The sequence below is a fragment of the Mauremys mutica genome, chromosome 7 (genome assembly GCF_020497125.1).
Source record: "Mauremys mutica isolate MM-2020 ecotype Southern chromosome 7, ASM2049712v1, whole genome shotgun sequence".
Classification (NCBI taxonomy): Eukaryota; Metazoa; Chordata; order Testudines; family Geoemydidae; genus Mauremys; species Mauremys mutica.
Genome location: NC_059078.1, coordinates 77566509 through 77588624, shown reverse-complemented (window position 1 = coordinate 77588624; position 22116 = coordinate 77566509). Strand labels below are relative to the sequence as shown.

The following is a 22116-nucleotide window of genomic DNA, read 5'->3' as shown; positions in this document are numbered from 1 at the left end:
ATGTAGCACAGAAGATTTCAGAAGTTGCACTGCTACTAATGAGGTGCCATTGTTAGAACAGGTTTCAGACTAGCAGCCATGTTAGTCTGTATCCACAAAAAGAACAGGAGTACTTGTGGCACCTTAAAGACTAACAAATTTATTTGACCATAAGCTTTCGTGGGCTACAGCCTACTTCTTCAGATGCATAGAATGGAACACACAGAAAGAAGATATTTATACATACAGAGAACATGAAAAGGTGGAAGTAGCCATGCCAACTGTAAGAGGCCAGAGGCCAATCAACTGAGATGAGCTATCTTCAGCAGGAGGAAAAAAAACCTTTGAAATGATAATTGAGATGACCCAGATAGTCTAAGGTGTGAGGAGAATTTAACATGGGGAAATAGATTCAATTAGTGTAATGACCCAACCATTCCCAGTCTCTGTTTAAACCTAAGTTAATTGTATCTAATTTACATATTAATTCAAGTTCAGTGGTCTCTCTTTGGAGTCTATTTTTGAAGTTTTCTTGTTGCAAAATTGCCACCTTCAAGTCTGTCACTGAGTGGTTAGAGAGGTTGAAGTGTTCTCCCACTGGTTTTTTAATGTTATGATTCCTGATTTCAGATTTGTGTCCATTTATTCTTTTGCATAGAGATTGTCCAGTTTGGCCAATGTATATGGCAGAGGGGCATTGCTGGCACATGATAGCGTATATCACATTGGTAGATGTGCAGGTGAATGAGCCCCTGGTGGCGTGGCTGATGTGATTAGGTCCTATGATGGCGTCACTTGAATTGATATGTGGACAAAGTTGACATCGGGCTTTGTTGCAAGGATAGGTTCCTGGGTTAGTGTTTCTGTTGTATGGTGTGTGTATGGAAATCCTGGACACCCCATCATCTCAAGCATTGGCACCCTAACAGCAGGATTGTCTGGCTATGTGGACTCTTTCCTCAAGCTCTACGCTACCAGCACTCCCAGCTATCTTCGAGACACCACTGACTTCCTGAGGAAACTACAATCCATCGGTGATCTTCCAGAAAACACCATCCTGGCCACTATGGATGTAGAAGCCCTCTACACCAACATTCCACACAAAGATGGACTAGAAGCCATCAGGAATAGTATCCCTGATAATACCAAAGCAAACCTGGTGGCTGAACTTTGTGACTTTGTCCTCACCCACAAATATTTCACATTTGGGGACAATATATACCTTCAAGTCAGCGGTACTGCTATGGGTACCCGCATGGCTCCACAGTATGCCAACATCTTTATGGCTGACTTAGAACAACGCTTCCTTAGCTCTCATCCCCTAACGCCCCTACTCTACTTGTGCTACATTGATGATATCTTCATCATCTGGACCCATGGAAAAGAAGCCCTCGAGGAATTCCACCATGATTTTAACAATTTCCATCCCACCATCAACCTCAGCCTAGACCAATCACCACAAGCGGTCCATTTCCTAGACACTACTGTGCTAATAAGCGATGGTCACATAAACACCACCCTATACTGGAAACCCACTGACCGCTATACTTACCTACATGCTTTCTTTTGGGTGGTGCTAGTTTAAACAAAGTACATACCACTGCAAAGTAAATGTACAGGTTGGGAGGAATGACAGGAAAAAAGGCATCTAGTTGAAGAATGCCTTAAGAGGAAGAGATTAATTAAGTTAGGGATGCACATGTTCGTGTACAGAACAATTTGGGTCAAAGATGAGTAAATAGCAGAGACTCACAAATACAAACCACAGCCTAAGTTTCTTCTTCAAGCTTGGTTAGTACTCAAGTTTCCGTGCCAGACCTTCAATGTCCTAGCTCCCTAAACCCCTTGAGCACAAAAAGATGCTTCTATTGCCTGTTCATTGCAGCTGAAGTTAACTGCACATGGTTTACATATTTTATAATAAGAATTATTTTTTGACTAGGGAAATACAATGATTTTAAAATCCTGGGTTTAGTTCACTACTGAAATTGCTGTAGGGTGGCTATTTGTTAACTCCTGTTTCCTGTGAGGGGTTCCCTCGAGGGAATGGCAAACCAATGGTACTGCCTATTACCTTCCCTTCTGTGTCCCATTTGAAAGGAACAGTTTTTAATTCTGGCTAGAGCGCCATAGAAGCTCCACTAGTGGAATCTGAATGTCTTCATCAGCTCTTCTCCCTGGTGCTTTGGCCACACCTTCTCCATAGCTGGTCCAACCCAATTTCTAAGTGCACAAACCACCCCTGAGCCCCTCTTGGAGTGGGGTTTGCCGCTGTGCTTCCCCCATTCTGTCAAGGGGCCCTGCAGCTTGTGTTCTGTCAGCAACAGTGAATCTGGCCCTCTATTTTTAGCATGAAAGAAATAAGTATTTTGTTTTCATTTCACTTTTGCTCTCAAGCTGTGAGTGAAACGACCATAAGGCTATTATAATTACTTGGTTTGGTAGACGAGAACGGCAGCTTTGGCTCATTTTAGTCCTTTTCTGCCAATTTCCAGTCTGTTTTAGGAATTTTTTTTTTAAACTTTGCAGAAGGTGACTATCCTGATACTAATGACAGGCCAACTAGTGGGGGTAAAATACATAATATAGTCTCCCAGAAGCTGAATGGAGGGCTTTTGAGATTTGTTACTGAATTCAGGTAAGCTCCTGATGCCTTTACTGGAACCAGTGCACAGGCACTCCACAGGTGTCCTGCAGGCACCAAAAGGTCCTCCAGGCAGATTGCTTTATGCCTGAGGTTTCTCTTCTCTGTGGGAAGCCATACAGGGTACCTAACCATTTGGTATGCTGGTCTGAGCAAGAAACGTTTTCACGGGATACCTCTTGCCTCATCTTTTTTCTCATCAGTTATCCTTCTGGGGCAAGCCTCTTCACACACAAATTCCAATGGAGTGAGGTTAAACAACAAGAAACTGTTTTTTAAAAGAACAATTTAAATTAGCAAGAACTTTCAACTAAGTTACACAGGAGGCAAAGGCTGGTTTAATGGCTGCACCAACTGATGAATAGACATTTAGGGACAGGGTCTCATAACCTCAGGTCCAGAATACTTGATCTGAGATGCATGAGCATGTGCATTGCTTAATTACAGTGAATAAGTCTGAGACTCACTTAGCAGGACACGCTGTTCCTACGGTGGGGATCTGCAGAGGAACTTCTTGGAGGAATGTTCAGCCATGACATCTTTCACCAATCAATCACCCATATCTACTGGTGGATAAATCCATTTTAGAGATGTGGAAACTGAGGCACGGTGAAGTTAATTGACTTTCTCAGGGTCACGAAGCAAGTCAACGGCACAGCCAGGGACTGTATCCTAAGATGTCAACTCTCACCTTGGTGTTTTAAAAACTAGATACTGCATCCCATTTGTCAAAATACTTGCAGTTCTAGTTTTATAGTAGGTATGATAAATGTTATGCACAGAAAGTTTATCTGAATCCCAAGAATGAAAATTAAATAAAAAGTAACCCTAAAAGGACAAAAAAATATGTGCAGTGGACTCTTGTTTTATATCAATCAGGACATCTGTGTGTATTCAGAAAATAGTTTTCCACGAAGGCAGAAAAAAAGCCATTTCAAAGGATCTTATAATTAAGCCCTAATTTGTCTAATTATTTATTTAAAAGTGATTTCCTTTTTTCACATACATGATACAAAATCTTTCTTCACTTTGTGAAACAGATAGAGGAAGTGCTCTGCTTAACTATTTGGCCATTTAGTTTTTGGTTTGTTTGTTTTTTAACAGAAATTTAACCCTGATTTTCCAGTCAATATGTGAGTCATTAGGGCTGTTATGGCACAAGGCAGCTGCAGTGCATGGAATGGGGATGTGTAAATGCTGGATACTACATCTGCGTTATCATATAGCCTAGTTCCACACAAAACCTTGAGTTCAGTGTCTTCCAGCTTTGATCCCACAGTGCCATTACAATGCTGTGACTTAAGCCTTTACCAAATGTAGGGTTAAATTGGTTTGTTTGTTTCAAGCATTTTCTTTTGAAGATGAAAGGCTTCATTCTCCACTACTTTGGCCCTTGAGTAGTCATTTCCTCTCATCCATAGAAAGAACTACCAAATCTGAATTACCCACTCACTTATACCACTGATAGCATTTTACACCAGCTTTGCACTCACTGGCCAGGAGCCTCTTCTATGGCTCAGAGGTATATAGCAGCCTGTGGGAACAGGAGTGCAAATATCGCCTTTTCTGCTCCTCTAATCCTGGGCTGGCTGTGTGCCAGTCTGTCTCCCGTGACTAACTGCTGAAAGCAAGGGGTTGATTCAGCAGCTGGGAATAGCATGGCGTAGGGATAGCTGACCCTCCTTCCCCAGTCCATGTGCTGTGTTAGGGAGCATGTGACAGAAGAGCTACAACAAAATTCCATGCCAGTACACAGACACTACAGTGAGGGAGGCCTGATAGAGTGAGAGAGAGCCATATCATGTCTAATCGGTTTTAATGGCGATCATAGAACACCTGCCAGATGACCAAGGTGTTGGAGGCTTCTACCCAGGCTCTCCCCTATTTTCTAACCTTGGTAATTTATTCTCATCTTTCTCACCCCATTGTACACTAGGCTGAAGAAGAAAGAAAGAAAAAGAGTAGAGATGGAAGGAAAGAGCATGAGCCAGCTTCACCCAGGGGAAAGGAGCTAAGAGCAGCTCCCTGGAACACACCCATTCTTGTCTTGAGTACAGCAGGGAAAGATCTGGCACATACTCCCCATGCCATTGGGACCTCACACACACCAAGGGAGGGGAGATGGAAGCCTCCATACCAGCCTCAAACACTTTAATAATTTGTCATTATTACATAAATTGTGTAAAGTTATGCAAATGCATGCAGATATGAATAACTTATTTTTATTCATGCTGTTGGTATTTATGAATAATCTTTGAGGAAAGATAAGATTGCTAGGTAAAGTCCACAGCCCAGACGCAAAAATAAAATGTCAGCCCTTCCTGGTCACATAGATTATTACACGTAAAGCCTGCATTGGAAGTGGTGGTCTGTCCTAGCACCCATTTATCTATTTATACACAAAGAACATCAGTTAGTTAGTTTGGAATACCTCACCATGTGCTCAGGGGAATATTTAAATCTACTTTAGTTGTTTTCAGCTATCATAGCACAAATTGCAAAATGAGACAATTAAGTTTCACATTACAATCTCTATTTTCCTAGAGGTAATGACAGAAAATTATAACTTTTAATGATATTAAACATTTAAAGAACCACAAGAGATTTCCAGAAAGTAGGTCCCTGAGAAAATCAGAGGATTAACTTGAATGGCAACACGGGCCATGAGTTTCATAAACTCACAGGGGTCGACAACCTTCAGCTGCGGCCCATCAGGGCAATCCACTGGTGGGCCACAAGACATTTGCATGCATCCATGCTGATGATGTGTTCTGCTCGATTACAATCCAAAGTACTGTGGACTGACACATGTTCATTTTCATTATTTGAGTCAGATGCCACCAGAAGAAGGTTGATTTTCTTTTTTGGTGGTTCAGGTTCTGTCGTTTCTGCATCAGTGTGTTGCTCTTTTAAGACTTCTGAAAGCATGCTGTACACCTCATCTCTCTCAGATTTTGGAAGGCACTTCAGATTCTTAAACCTTGGGTCGAGAGCTGTAGCTATCTTTTGAAATCAACCATTGGTACCTTCTTTGCGTTTTATCAAATCTGCAGTGAAAGTGTTCTTAAAATGAACATGTGCTGGGTCATCATCCTAGACTGCTATAACATGAAATATACAGCAGAATGCGAGTAAAACAGAGCAGGGGAAATATAATTCTCCCCCAAGGAGTTCAGTCATAAATTTAATTAACACTTTTTTTTTTAAACAAGTGTCATCAGCATGGAAGCATGTCCTCTGGAATGGTGGCCAAAGTATGAAGGGGCATACAAATGTTTAGCATATCTGGCACGTAAATACCTTGCAATGCCAGCTACAAAAGTGTCATGCAAATACCAGTTCTCACTTTCAGGTGATATTGTAAATAAGAAGAGGGCAGCATTATCTCCTGTAAATGTAACCAAACTTGTTTGTCTTAGCGATTGGATAAACAAGAAGTAGGACTGAGTGGACTTGTAGGCTCTGAAGTTTTACATTGTTTTGTTTTTGAGTGCAGTTGTGTAACCAAAAAAATCTACGTTTATAAGTTGCACTTTCACAATGAAGAGATTGCACTACAGTACTTGTATGAGGTGAACTGAAAAATACTATTTCTTTAGTTTATAAGTGCAAATATTTTTAATAAAAAGTAATATACACTTTGATTTCACAGCACAGAACACAATATATATGAAAATGTAGAAAAACATCCAAAATATTTAACAAATTTCAATTGGTATTCTTTGTTTAACAGAGCGATTAAAACTGCGATTAGTCGCAATTAATTTTTTTATCACAATTAATTTTTTGAGTTAATCGTGTGACTTAACTGTAATTAATCGACAGCCCTACTTGAAAGTGTCATATTTCATGTGTCTTATATAAAAAGAAAAATAAATAGTCTATGGGAAAAGCTGTATAGGGCCAAATATATTAGTCATTTAAGAAATAGAGTTAAGGAAGATTTCTGTAGGCAACTATAAAATACATTTTATCTGGAACTGGAATGGAGTAATTTTAGAGATATTATGAATTACTAAATTTTGCTTGGGAAAATGTTCTTTGCTAAATCTGAAATAATTGCAAAGAATTATAAATTCTTAGACTGTACAGAATTTTGTCCTGATTTTCAGTGTGCTTTGTGCAATTCTTTGTTATTTTTAAAGAAAAGTCCCTGCATTTTTGATCAATTCACCTGATTTTGGTGTTCTTAATTTAAAAGGGTAAGTAGAGCATTCATTGCATTTTATTTTTTAAATAAATACCTGCTTTCTTATATGAAAGTACAAAAGCCTCATACAATTATTAAATATTTATTTTCTTGGTATTAGATGTGTGAAAGCTTTCTTTTAAACAATTATTATATTTAAAAATTTGCTGTCTGAGGAATGCAAACAGCAAGATACACAAATTCCAGATGTAATTCGGCTTTAATTTCATTGAAGTTAACAAAGCTACGCCGATTTACAGCAGCTGAGGATCTGGCTCCTACTTCATACTATGTGCATACAATATAAGGAAAGGCTAGGTCCAAATCTTCTGACAGATTTGCTTTAAATTGAAAAGGGAAGAATGAACAATAATCACTTTGGGATCATTTGTGTGAATCATATGTTTCCCATCATTTCCCTACAAGTACTGTACTGAGCAAAACACTGCTGCCTATTATTCTGTAAATAAAATATTCTCTTGTAGGAAGAGAAGGAAAAAACCTCAGCTCCTCAAAATTCATTTCATTTGATTATTTCTATCTCTTCCCTCCCGCATATTCACCAATTTTGTTTCAACCTTCTGAAAATATTTTATAAAGGAAAATGATGGTGTAGATTTCAGGAAGCTGTAGCCTGATAAGTGAGTAACTAAAATCACTTGAACCTCAAAGTAAGGGGGCAAGGAACAATGGCTTACTGGGTATGTCTGACATTGTAAAAGGAAGAGAGAATGCCGAATGGTACAAATGATGGAACTACAGGCTGGAAATGGAAAGTAAGAAAACCCAGACCAGAGCAAATATTACAAAACACTGACTTGTCTATCAAATAATAAATGGCCTCCTACAACTGGTAGTATGGGAACAAAGAGAAGAGGGGTCTACAGAATGGAGCAGAGAATGACAAAGACTAGAGTTAGATCAAGAGTACAACAAAAACTGGAGGGAAGACAGGTTAAATGAACCTGGTGGGATGGAAGAGGGAACAAGATCATTAGAACAGATATTTCTCCTCTACATGGCTTTGGCTATTCAGTTAAGATGGGTAAACTTATAGTTTTTGGGTGTTTATTAAGGTAATAATTGGAGATATACCAATCTCCTAGAACTGGAAGATACCTTGAAAGGTCATTGAGTCCAGCCCCCTGCCTTCACTAGCAGGACCAATTTTTGCCCCAGATCCCTAAGTGGCCCCCTTAAGGATTGAACTCATAACCCTGGATTTAGCAGGCCAATGCTCAAACCACTGAGCTATCCCTCTCCCCCCCAACCAAATCAATCAGCAAGCTCTCTGGAGATTTAGATGATAGTAGCAGTAGCTGTAGTACATACCATCAACCCAACTGGGAAGAGATAATAGTGAAGAATGAAGTCTACTGCAGCCTAATTCTTTTGATTCACAGTCTGGTGGTGATGTTATCCAGATATTCTAATCAGTTTATACAGGATTCTTCACTCTCTCTAGGCATGGTGGGGTTTTTTTTGGTTTTTTGTTTGTTTGGGGTTTTTTTGAGAGAGATGATTTTTGCCATTAGTGCTCAAAGTCCCTGCCTGACTCTTCCTGCTCCCATTCTTGAATCCCATTCTTTTTCTCCCTCACAATCTGCTTTTTAATCTTTTTATTCTTGCAAATGATAGGGGGCACTTCCCCCCCAGAACTGTCAGCATTTCTCTGTGTATGCTCAAAAGATTGTCTCTCTCAGCAACTGAAGTATATTCAAAAAAAGATATTACCACATCCACCTTGTCTCTCTAATAATAATCTCTGGGATCAATATGGCTACAACACCACTGCATACAGCATTTCTCTTCTCAAACATCAGCCTAGATTTGAAGAAGTTATCCGGATTAATTGGAATTTCAGTCGCTATAGTAGTTGCTCTTTGTTGCTACCCTCAAACAGTGTTTTCAACAGCACCTTAAGTATATGCAAGTTCTTTCTGCCAAGATATTTTCTATGGATTAAAGAGACCAAAAGCCTGTCCACTGCCTTCATTGGGTGCATTTATGGTTCTCTTCTAGTTTGCCTTTGAATTTATGAGACTACACTCTTTCATTTTCTAACTAGGTCTGTATTCGATGCCTTGCTTTCCAATGCGTTTTATAACCTGTATAGTAGCTTATTCCTGTAGCTATTAGCGTAAAGATATACATTTCAGATTTTATTACTGCAAACACAGATTTTCCTCTGTGATAAATTGGTTCCTGAAGTATTTAAATGCCTATATTTATTTTAGCATCGTACACATTAAGAAACAGAATAAAGTATTCATATAAAACAACATATTTAATAATTTCAAGTTAGCACAACCAGATGGGGGAGGAGGGCCCTTAGGAAATATTATCAGCAACAATCAGCCTTATTTGGCAAATACAACTCTGAATGCAATTTATCTATGCGTTACCACTCTTACAATTCTTACTTGTTTTTTCTTCTTTATACTACAAATAATATAACAAATTCTTTCTAATGACAAGAAGCGACTAAGTAAACCATAGAGAGATTTTTCCCCCCATATAGTTTACACATTATGTGACATTCAACACATTCAACCCTGGACTAAAGCATTTACTCCAGGATTGATTTTTGCCTCATGTATGTTTAGACATCAGGCAATCAACTCAAGCATGACCCCGTTCTACATAAGAACATAAGAATATATGAGCAGCCATGTTTGGTCAGACCAAAGGTCCAACTAGCGCAGTATCCTCTCTTCAGATGGTGGCCAATGCCAGGTGCCCCAGACAGAATGAACAGAGCAGGTAATCATCAAGTGATCCATTCCCTGTCTCCTATTCCCAGCTTCTGGCACACAGAGGCTACCATCCCTGCCCATCCTGGCTAATAGCCACTGATGGACCTATCCTCCATGAATTTATCTAGTTCTTTTTTGAACCCTGTTATAGTCTTGGCCTTCACAAGATCCTCTGGCAAGGAGGTCTTTGGAAAGCGTGCCAGGTAGGATAACAAAGAAAACCTTTGCTCTCACAAGTCTAAGACCTAACAAAAAGTTACAGGACCAGAACTAACTGGAACTTTTGAGGTAGCATAAGAGAAGCTTTCAAAAGTATGAAAAGGATTGAGAAACTTAAAACTTTCTTAAGGAAGATAAATGTTGATGCTCCAGGGCATACACCAGCAACTAAGTGATGGAAGTTAGGAAGAAATGTTCCATGTGGACAGGATAGTCCATAATTGTCCCTTATTGCATTACTTTCACCTTCCTCTGAAGCATCTGGACCACTGGACTGGTAGGTATGGCTGTTTGATGTTCCTAATAGAACAACTGTTCATACTGCTATGGGGTTCAGAATCATGTATGTCACCTGAACATATTAAATATATTACCCAGGAAGACAAGTACAGCCAAAAAAAAAAAAAAAAAAAAAAAAGAATGAGCTTAATACCTAGACTTTTGGAAGGTGGAAAGGGTAGATGCTCTAAGAGCTCCACACTTCACCTTCTTTCCTTCAAAGGTCTCATCATCAGGTGAACCTATCTGCCATCTGAGGATGGACGACAAAGCCTGAAGGGAGAAGCTGCGGCACAATATGAAGTGTTTTCTCTGCCTCCTGCCATCTGCACAAGGTAGCAGAGAACCAGTTTTGTGCCAAAGCATAAGTCCTTGCTCCAATTAAATTTTCTTTGGATGCTTAATATGTGTGTCTAGAAAAAGAACCAGATTGAAGGGTACTTTGAGAACAGAGGAAGGGAACAGTAAGACCAACCAACAAGAGCAAACCTGTTGCTATTTTCCAGTTTTCACCATTTCTTAACTTATCTGTATCTCATATTCAGATTTATCTTATATGTATCTCAGATGTTTAGTGCTTTTCTGATATTTCACATAGGCACAGGCCCAAGTAATTTGCAGTAGACAATTAAAAAAAAAAAAGGTTCCCCCACCCTGCAAGTAGATGCACTAGTAAGAATCTACATGAGTGCTAGGAGCTGTGCTGATGAATCAACCTGCAGGATCAAGGCTTAAGTTTCTCCCTTCTTTAGATAGGCTTTATTTTTCTCAACATCATATTTGGAATCTTTAAAGTGCTTCAGTGAAAACCATAATGGATCTGCACACAAATAACTTATTAACAAAACCTTTATAGAAAGAAAAAGATATATATCTCCTCCCTAAACTACATTGGGTGACAAGTTACTAGACTAGTTACTAGATCTAAGATAGGAGAAAATGCTTGACATAACTCTCTATTTTCCTGTAGTACTTCTTGAAATAATTCCGATAGTAAAGATCCAGTGCCTCGAATCCCCATCCTCTCTCCACCCTAGCCCAAACATTCACATTTTCAGAATTTACAAATGACTGCAGCTTGACTTATAGTGCTTGTTATTCCTTCAGGTGCTATATGTGATAATTATAAGACTGAAAAAGAAAGATAATAATCTGTTATTGTAAATTAATAATAAGGACCTTTTTGTATCTGAACAGATGCAGGTTAATCTGAATCAACCACAATCAGTTTAGTGGAAGGGCAACAAATGGAAACTGCAGTCTAGTAGACGCTCTAACCTTTAGTTTTCAGATTTATTTTTCACACCTTATAATTAAATCTATTTTTAAAGTACTGAAAGTGTCAGCAATTCACTTGCTCTGCATCTTTCTATCAAAACAATGTAAAATTACAATATACTTTTCCATTCCAATTGACTGATGTTGAGAAACAGAGCTGAATTCATCCCTGCTGTAACTAAAGTCACTGCAGTCACATCAAGGATAAATGTGGTTCAGATACCATAGTTAAGGCTCAAGTTGATTTGAAATGAAATATGAGACACACAGTTCCCAGGAACTTCAAGTTTGTCAGCAAATATATTAAATAAATGATTTGATCTGAAGTATGGACAGTGCTTTCTTGTTTAAACTTTCACTGTCATACGTATTTTGCATTAGTTGAGAAAAAGATATATGCAAAAATGGCAGCGCAGACTGTGCCAATGAATGATAGAGAGTGGCACTCACACTACACCTTTATTTTTATCCTGTCTTTAAACTGGAACCGCCAGAATTATTAGTATTTGTATTATCCAGATGCATTGAGTTAAATAACCCCATCCACTGCACAATTCAAGGGGGGGGGGGAATGGAAAGGGGTGGGCGGGGTGAGAAAGAGAAGAGATAGAAAAGAAAGCAAATATTAAGATAAAAAAAAGAAAGGCATCAACACCACTGTCGGGGCATGGCACCAACAAACACCGGAAGAGTGAGTATCCTTCTGCCAGTCCACCACAGTGTGAATGGCTCCAACAAAAACTGCAAGGCACAAATGGAATTTTTCGAGGTCTGTTGCTGAAAAGTGATGGCCCTCAGTGACTCTGACCGCCATCACTGGGGGTCACAGGCTCTCAGCACTTCTTGGAACCAGGACCCTGGGAACACATTGAGCGGTACTAAAGACACTAAAGTTATCATCCTCATTGGCTTTTGCTAAGGCTTACACAACCACAGCTTCCAGTCTGGCTTTTTCAAAAGGTACTTGAACCATTTAATCCAGTATTTAGACTCATTCCTCTCCAAAGCATCAAAAGGCCCATCCACAAGCCAAGAATGTAAAAGGAAAAGTGTTTAAGTGTTTGTGCGTGTAAAACAGGAAGTTTTAAACCATTTGGATGAACTTCTTAATACATAACTTGGGCCACAACGTTGGTTTCCTGGTTCAGTTCTCTATTTTTGACTAATCTACAATACTAAAGTGGAAATAAGGTAACTATGGGCTAAAATGAGGGATCGTTGAGAGGTATAATTTTTTCCCTAAAAAAAAAAAAAAACCACACACACACACAAAGAAACAATGTACAGCTTCTGACATGCCAGCAATTTTTAATTATAAAATACCTGCAATGGAACCAGCTAGATACAAAATATCAAGTGTATTTTGTGAGGATGGGAGGATTATCATCAAATGGTGATTCAAAAGGTAAAATATTGGAAGTAATTATCTATTTTCCCTGTGTACCCAGTGTATTTCCCCATCCTGAAAGGCTTTGCGCTGTAGCATTCCTTCCTCCACTGGCCTGATCCAAGTCCTACTGAAGCCAATTAAAATATTCCTCTTGACTTCAATGGGAATTGGTTTGAGCCCTTGCTTGAAGCTGACTGGAACCCTTTTAAACCCACCAATGCCACTCCTAAATTGAACAGTGGGATGACTAGAAAAAGACTTAAGTCATTAGAGATCACCCCATATAGGACACTGATCTGAACTGGAGCAATGTAATTCAAGGCCGGTCCCCTGCTCCTCTCAGACTTGGTGGTATTTACTTATTTTAAAAGATTAAAATAAGTGGGAAAACAGAAATTCAGACTCCAAAATTTAACCTCAACCCCATGGTGTTAGAAATGGGGAGATGAAAAAGAATCAAAACATCCTTTCAGTGGACAAATAATGATAATTAAATAGTCTAATTATAGCAAAACTGCAATAGACACATCATATGAATAAATCAATGCAGTGTACTCATTCAGACTAAGCAGAGTACAGAGATGGGTGTGAGTCATAAAGTTCTTGTCCGGATTTGAACTTAATTTGAATTTGGGAAATGGGGAATAGCAGAGAGGGGGATGGGTTCCAGGATTCCATTGTTTATACAGTAAATAAAGCATTAAGAGCCAAATTGTAAAACCCCTCCCTCCCATTGATGACCAGGTACTCTCATAAATCATCCCATTGCCTACAATGGGAATAATTAGGTCACTAGCTGCTCAGTGTTGCAAGCTGGGGGTTACAATCTGGCCCAAGAATATAAAAGATGAAAGAAATATTACTATGGTAGTTTGTTTGCTTGAAGTCTAACTAATCCCCACAGTGCAAACCAGTTAGCTTAGATGGTTGTTCAGGTCTTCTACATCAAAATAAAGTGTGATCAAGACTTACAATGTGCCTCATGGGAGCGTGCAAGAGAGTGGCCATGTGATTGTAATGTGCACATAAGGCTTGATCCTACACGATGCTGAGCACTCCAGCCGCAGACCACCAACGCATTTAAGCACATGATTAACTTTCAACAGGTGAACAGCCCCACTGGTGCACTTAAAGTTAAGTGCATGCTTATGTGTTTAGTTTCATCCGGACCAGAATGCTCAACATTCCCTGTGCAGGGGACAAGACACAGTGTAGGCTTTGTGTTCATTTGAGTTTAGAGGCTGCTTCCTACTAGTGCCCCTCAGGACTGTCATGGCTCTGCCCCTTTCTGCACTGGAGCTGGCTGGCCATTTACTGAAGAGCATGCTGAACCCCTCAGTAGAGGAGCGTGGCATGCTTAATCCTCTGCAGGCTGCGTTCCCCTGAATCTCTCTCTGGGAGGAAGTGGCTGTACACTAGCCCCAATATGTGCCTTTTATGATATAGGTCTGATCTGGCATATTACCCACAGAAGAAAACATTGAAAATAACAGTTCCAATTGCTTTTAAAAAAACTGGATGCCACTGGATGCTGGATTCCAATCTGAGAATCATAGGCACATATCAGTGCAAGTCCAGGGAATGTCATTGCCCCAACATCCCCACTAATGTCAACTGGACATTGTTATGTAGACAGTGGTATCTGGATGAGGACAGGATGCTCTCTCATTGTGCATATATGTATAAGCACAAAGTTTAGATATGCACAAATGCATGCCTGTGTATCTCAAATTAGAATAAAGCCCTAAGGAGTCTGCCCTTCTATATATGTAGACTCCTTAGGGCTGAAGAATGTACATTAATAACGCCTGCCAATCCATATTAGAGGTCAAAATGGTAACCAACCCACAGTACCCCTGAGTAAGCAGACACCTACCCATTCCCATTAAAATGGAAGGATTATAACATTTCTCACATTTTTAGCATGCATATTCCAGCACCAGAGTTTCATGGATTTGAGATATTTTATAGTTTTCTTTTTTAACTCAATTGGATTTAATAGAGTCTATAGTTCTTGAACCGATATTTATCACTGAATAATATTTATGTTATTATTTCTACCTGCAATAACAAGTCCCCTGGATTTTATTACATTATATGGGAATTCTAATTTGTTCTTGTCTCGTGAATCACTGATTGATACTTTAGATTTGCATTTTGCCAGTGTGGCTTCCCCATCCACCCTCTAGCAGGAAAAGAGATGCATATTTCGTGCTCTCAAAATAAGAACAAACCTGACACCTTTTGAAGGTTTGTTGTGGTGGTGATTTTTTGTTTATTTGTTTAAGGGTATTTAGACTTGGGCTTTATGAAGTGAATTTTAACATCTGAACAACAACAAAAATCCCAAACAAAACCCAATAATAAATGCTGTGGGAAACATTCAGTGTGTTATCTTTATGTGAATATAAATACTGACACACTGTGAGCTTTGCTGATATTTTTTACTGGGGCATTACAGTAGGTGACAAAGCAGAAGACACATAAATGTAACAGGAATAGGAAAGAAATTCATAAACCTTTGTATACAGAGATTCCGCCCCTCCCGCCCCATTTAGTTATAGTGAAACAATGCAATTTATAGTTACTGTTAATAGATAAGGCTACTTTAACCAAAAACTATTTGTTAGATGCAAAGAAGAAACTGAAAAGCGAACAAAGGAATCAGCAGTTAAACCTGCTGTTGTGTATATATATATATATATATAATATGAATCTAATGCAATAGATTTAGTCAGTTTTTCATTTAAATATTTTATTAGCCTTTACAATATCATTATTAAAGAACACAAATGTCTAAACTAATATGGCTTCTCTTAAGCCATTAGAGATGTATAATGATTATGCTGGCATATCTGGGATTCTAGTGTATAAAGCTTTCCAGAGTAGAGACTGTACTTTAACATTTGTTTGTATAGATCCTGATTGGGGTCTCTTGGTGTTAACACAAAATAAATAATAGTTGTGACAGGACAAGATACAGGTCCTCCCCACCCTTCCCCTTCCCAAGGGAATGATAGGTAAATTGACATCTTGAATTGATATTATTCTGGCCAAAAGAACAACATAATTCTGCAGTAGAGTTACACCACATATCATGTAAGTTCATGTTGTAATAGGCCAACAATTGACAGACTTTAAATCTAGCCTCACTGTTCTTTACTATTGTCAGTGGTTTCTGACTGCAAAATGAGGTGAGGTGTCTCTTGAGCAGCTCTCTTTGCACTAAAAAGCTAATGGAATAGATCACTATGGGGGGAAAAATGAACAGCCTTTCAGTTGTTATCTGAACTGGGGACTTTATTTCGGTATTCAGCCTGTGCCAATTCAAATGAGAGACTAACAATGAAGCCACACAAACTGAATTCTTGTATCATTCAAAAGCAGAATGGAAAGTGTATGCCTCTGCCTGATTTGTTTAAATGCATGGAATAAGAGGAACAAAAGTAGATGAAAGAGTTAACACTAGGACAAAACTAGCTCATCTCTTGGCTATCTTACCTCATTTACAAAGACCCAGTGACTATCCTTGGAAGCAAGGTTGGTTTCCACAGCCTACAGAAAAAAATAAATACACACATAAATAAAACTAAATAAAACGAAGATTTCCAGAGTTAATTTATAATTTCTGATAAAAGGACATTATTACAATGTTCATTTTGAGACCTGTTTTCTTTGTACAGTTCCCTTTATTCATACTGCTGCTACTTTGCTGAAAGTCATCTAATCTCTTCTGCTCATGTTTCATTTTGATTTGAGTATCTGCAGCAATATAACCTCCATTTGCAGAGTTGCAGCAGAGCAGTGCATCACCACCATATGGAAATCTATGTGCAGAAGCAAACTTAGCGTTCTTTGGTCCATGGCTGCAGGCAAGTGTATGGTATATGTCCCATGGCGTGTCATTTTTAAACTTCCTAGGATGATATTTCTTAAGGCTGCTGGTAGGATGTTGTCAATATTCAACAGGCCTCTCATTAACATACACAGATAGATCTTGTCCAGCTGCAATCCCTGGGTTAGTACACATATTGGGTGAAACTCATACCTGTGCAGAAAGCCAGCATAAGACATGTATACCACCTAGGTCTCCCCTTATGTTTTTCACAGGCCTTGTGCTGGCCCGCTGCAGAGGGCGGAATTTCACGTTAGGCATAAGGGTCAATTTATTAGCATATTTATAACCTTCAGTGGAGACAGATTGCTACAGTTCATAGGGTCACTAATGCAATAGCAGGCAGTGCCTAAATGTTCTGGGGAACTGAATGGAAAGAGCCTGACCAATGTATGCACACAGTTAAGTTTCTAGCTATCCCCTGCTTCACTCCTCTGGCAGGCAGAGTTGATGCCATTCCAGAGATAATGAGGTCCCTTACAGCTGCAGTTGATAGTGCCCTCAACCAGTTGTCAGAAGATCTGCAATCTGTTGCCACAAATGCAGGGCTTGTATAGTCTGGGAGAATTAGTGGTGTTTTAAAACATGTTAGCTAACATATGCTGCTTAACACATTTGTAAACACATAGTGTAGTCAGACAGATCGGTGTTTATAAACGTACTCCCTGATTGTGGTCAAATCTAGTTAAATCATTAACGCCATTTGTAAACTACATAGCTCGTTAGTAGCTAATGCTGTCGGTAAGCTACTTTAGTTACAAACTAGTTTTGACCACAATCAGACAGTACCTTTGTAAACATCACTGTATTTGTGTACACAAGATGTTTTAAAATGCCATAAATAGCTGGTGAGCTGATCTATTTAAAACCACCACTCATCTTCCCCGTCTAGACAAGTCTGGTGTATAATGGTTGGAAAATCATTTCCTCACTCTATGCCTTTGTGGTCTCATCTGTAAAACAGGGATAATTCTTACTCACCTTTGTAAAGCTTTTGAGAGCCACAGAATGAAAATAGGATGAAGGACAAATTATTTATCATCATCAATAAAATACCATTGTGGTAGTTTTAACCAAGACAGGTCTCAGAGTAGATGAGACGGTAATAGGGGTACACATCCCTATAGACAATTCTCTCTTAAAAATTGGTTTTAAGCTAATTTCCTTTACTACCTGTGAAGGGCTTCAGAATTTGGGAAAAGACTTTTAAACCTAACTTCTATGTCCATATTTAGGCCCTTAATGTGCTGAGCAGCCAATACCTCCTCCTGAAGTGAATGCAAGTTGCTGGATGCCCCACACTCTGAGTAAATGTGGATTTAGAAGCTAACATTAGACACTTTGGTTTTAAAATCTTCACCTTTGAGGCAGAGCTCCTATGGCAGAGAGTACTCTTCTGCACCCAGGCATTTAGGGAAGAATTGGAGCTTTTAACGTTCTATTTCCTGGCTTTCAGAACTGTACTTCACAGTCCATAACTTATACGGCAAACAGCTGCAAGACAAAATGGAAGGAGAGAATCCATTGGCTGTAGCCAGCTAAGGAGCTTCTGATAGCTGGTCAGGTGTTGTATTGCCAATAAAAGTATATATGTTAATTAATCTTAACAACTAATCTATTTGACCTGCCAGAAATCTTGCTACAATGTTAAAGATATGCCATGTATTATTTAGACTTATTGCTGCCTTCCCCCCCCAAAATCATACACTTCCTAACAGAGCTGTTGCAGCCAGCCTCCCAACTGTACCATATGAAAGGGATTTTCTAGGAGACAGATCAGGAACCTGAGTGATTGCTGTGGCTGAGGAATAGCACTGCCATCCATTGTGTGCTGTTCTGCGCACAGCAAATTTCATGAGCAAAAAAAACGTTATGGGATTTTTGATGGAAACAAATATTAGGGTATACACAAAGTAACTCATTCATTCATATACTGTATGTGAGTGCAGATCTCTCATAAAATTCCCAAAGGGTATAGTTGCCATTCAAGACTAATGGCCTGCAACGTTTTATTAAAAAGAAAAGCAGCTTTGGAGATGAATAGCGTACTGGAACCTAAAAGTCTCCATCTTTTCTATAATTTGCCTTAAAACTAAAACACATAATTTCTCCAAGTTTAGCAGACAGTGAGAGACACTTTGAGACCAGTACCTTGTCCCCTTTGTTTCACCCCAAACAAATTTTAACAGCTGGATTCTATAGTATAATGTTCTGAAAACCAAGATTTATAATGCAAACAACAACCCACTATTAATTGTGGTGCATAAATGGCCTATTTGGAATGACAAGCTGCTAAAGTCCATATAGATGTGTGCATGTACAACCCTGCTTGTAATTTCTCTGTAGCATATATGACACTGCTTTGTCAGCAGAAACTGAAGGAGAGTTATTGAATGTATTAACAAAAAAAGGTGAGCATTCCATTCCACCACCAGTATTAGTAGTGATAATAATGAAAGAAAAATATGATGCTTGACAAAAGACAGTCAAGGAGAACTTCCTTTTTTTTTTTTAAGGGAAAAATTATGTTTTCTTTTGCACATCTTATAAGAAATTTAATGTCAGTAAACCACACCATAATCATCACACTTGAATCTTGTGGAACAAGAGAAATAGCTGCGTTATTTTTTACAAATATTATAGGTTCTTCAGTTTATCTGCTTGATATTATCCTGTCTGCCTACATGAAGTTAAATTAAAAGGAGCTGCTAGGAAGAGCAAGCAGGAAACAACAAAATAGTCAGAGGTAAGACAACTCTAGGTAAACAGTCTCAGTGGGACAAGGGCTGAACCATTAAACAGGAAAATACTTTTCAGACATGCCAAATGAACATTACCGAGCTGTTTTGCCAAGGCCAAAGCCTAGAGATCAAAACGACTGTAAATAGTTAAGAAAGGTGATGGGGGAGTGAGTGTTCAGCAGCGTCTCAGGGGGAGACACAGGGACAGAGAGAGGTAGAGAACCCTGCAGGAGCAGTTGGTCTGAGACAGAGGACCTGTAGGATGTGTCTGAGGCAGGTAGGCATCCCTAAACTTCGAGAAGTGATAAGGTTTAGGCAAGACCCAGGCATGCAGACTTCTTGTGGTTATAACCCTTCTATCTGCTTGCTATGTACCTTGGGGTGGATAGTCAACACTCCAGTTTGAGTTACTTTAATCAGCTGCTGGTTCCAGGCTCCTAGAGGGAAGTGTGTTGCAGGTGCCAACACAGCTGGAAACAGGGAGGCTGCTGCTGTCAATGCAGAATCCAGTCTAAGAGTGGTAGAACCATAGTGAGGTGAAGGAAACAAAATCTGTCACCTAAGAGGTACACTCCGAAGGGGCTGCAAAGGAATATAAAGCACTGCTTGCCCTGTAATCATATAGTGGGAACACGGGGTGCTATAGATTGGTGATCCAGACTAATGGAGTGAATCATGGACTTCCAGTTGGGAGAAGTGCAGATAGAGGCCTGTCACTTGGAAAGAGTGCCCTCAGGGAGAGACCATAGGTGTAGCTCACCCCTGAACCAGGACAGTTGGTGTCAGCAGAGCAGATACATCTGCAACACTACAAGCTTTATCACATGGCATTATCCAAGCACCTGTTGATCTGAAGAACATTCCCGAACAGACTGGACTTAATTGTGTAGCAGGTTTTTTTTATGCTAGGACAATCCCATATGGTGCCTGTTGGAGATGTAGACACCCGTCAACTGGACTGGCACCACCAACACATCTCACATAAACCAGTGAGTCTCAAACTTTTCTACACTGAGACCCCAATTTCCATGCCAAGACAGCCCCCAAGCCCTCCCTCCCATTGAGCTAGACCTTCCACTTCCATTTAGCAATAGCTGAAGGGCACAAAAACCTTGACACCTCTTTCTAACTCCCTCACAAATTATGATCACCAAGGTTTAGACCTATTGCTGAGGCTGTCTGGAGATTCAGGTAGGCAGTACTACATTGGTTTATGATCAGTTCACATTTTAAAAATTAGTTCTGTAACCATGAGGGACAGAATTGTATTTATTTATTTATTTATTTTACTTTCTTACCTACTTAAAAAGAGGGTAAGAAATGACTGGAAAGGGAAGGTTGTCAGGACCTCCTCCCTCCCCCAAATCTGTTTGAAACTCCCACAGGAATTTGCAATTCTAGATCAAGATCCTCAGACTTCTGCCAACAATTCACTTCACATTTGCCACCAAGCAGCTGTGAGAAGGCAACAATTTTCAGCCACCATTGACCTGGGCAGCATTCCAGTCAGTGGCTGAGAGGTGAAAGGTTCTGTATCCAAGTAACTGTCCCCTGGGTCTTCAGTTCCTTTAACACCATATACCTAGCCATGATTTATTTAAGAGCATTTTGGGTTGTTTTTTTGTTGTTGTTGGGTTGTGGGTTTTCTTGTTGTTTTGGGTTTTTTTAAGCAAAACTAAGGAACATTTTTAACCTTTTACACTGAGAAAACAGGACACACACTTTCACCAGGAATTTAATACCGTTTAATAAACCTCAGCCAGACCTACCTCAAACTGTTTCGGCTCTTTAGTAGGAGATAGATTTTTATATTTAAAAAAAAATTAACAGCTTTGTTCTGGATCTACATGGATAAGAAAACATAATAGGACGTGTAGCAACAGTCCAATTTCCAAAGAGAGATGTAAGGCCATGTTTGGAGTATGTGACAGCAATTAATTGAATGCTATCAAAGTGCACCTGTGTATCTGAGAAATCTTGTATATGTCTTGTATACAAATGAGTAGAGATAGCAGATATGGGGAAGTGAACTCTGGTGGGACAGATGGTTTCAGATCTTATTCCCATGATATTTAATATATATTTAGAAACTCCTTCAATTAAAAGTCCAGGAGTGACTTGCACACGTAACAAAGAATCCCGCTCCCCTCCCCCACCCCCTCAACACACACTTTATTGTAATTCTTTTAATTCATTAAACCTTTTTTACTTTTGCATTTAAATAAATAGCTTTTAGTTCACTATTGCCCTGTAGGGCACATCTTCTATGGTGATTAATAGATTAAAAGAAAAAGAAAATGAAGCTTTCGTAGTTTCAATGAAAAGACGGTTACTCACCGTTGTAACTGTTGTTCTTCGAGATGTGTTGCTCATATCCATTCCAGGTAGGTGTGTGCACGCCGCGTGCATGTTCGTCGGAAGATTTTTACCCCAGCAACACTCGGTGGGTCGGCTGGGCGCCCCCTGGAGTGGCGCCGCTATGGCGCAGGATATATACCCCTGCCGACCCATCCGCCCCTCAGTTCCTTCTTGCCGGCTACTCCGACAGTGGGGAAGGAGGGCGGGTCTGGAATGGATATGAGCAACACATCTCGAAGAACAGTTACAACGGTGAGTAACCGTCTTTTCTTCTTCGAGTGATTGCTCATATGCATTCCAGTTAGGTGATTCCCAAGCCTTACATAGGCGGTGGGGTCGGAGTTAGATGTTGCAGAATGCAAAACTGCTGAGCCAAAGGCTGCATCAT

The 22116-nt window shown here is 39.6% G+C and overlaps 1 protein-coding gene across 18 annotated transcripts in view; it reads right to left on the bottom strand.

Moving 5' to 3' along the window:
* Window positions 1–22116, bottom strand: part of GRID1 (glutamate ionotropic receptor delta type subunit 1) — an 845000-nt gene that overhangs the window by 185814 nt on the left and 637070 nt on the right. For 17 of the 18 annotated variants that reach the window (XM_045025227.1, XM_045025243.1, XM_045025244.1 and 14 more), the window contains one exon: window positions 16236–16289. The exons of the other annotated variant lie outside the window; for it this stretch is intronic. In XM_045025227.1, coding sequence (XP_044881162.1) covers window positions 16236–16289 — 54 coding nt within the window. The remainder of the gene's footprint in view (window positions 1–16235; window positions 16290–22116) is intronic. 18 annotated transcript variants of the gene reach the window in all.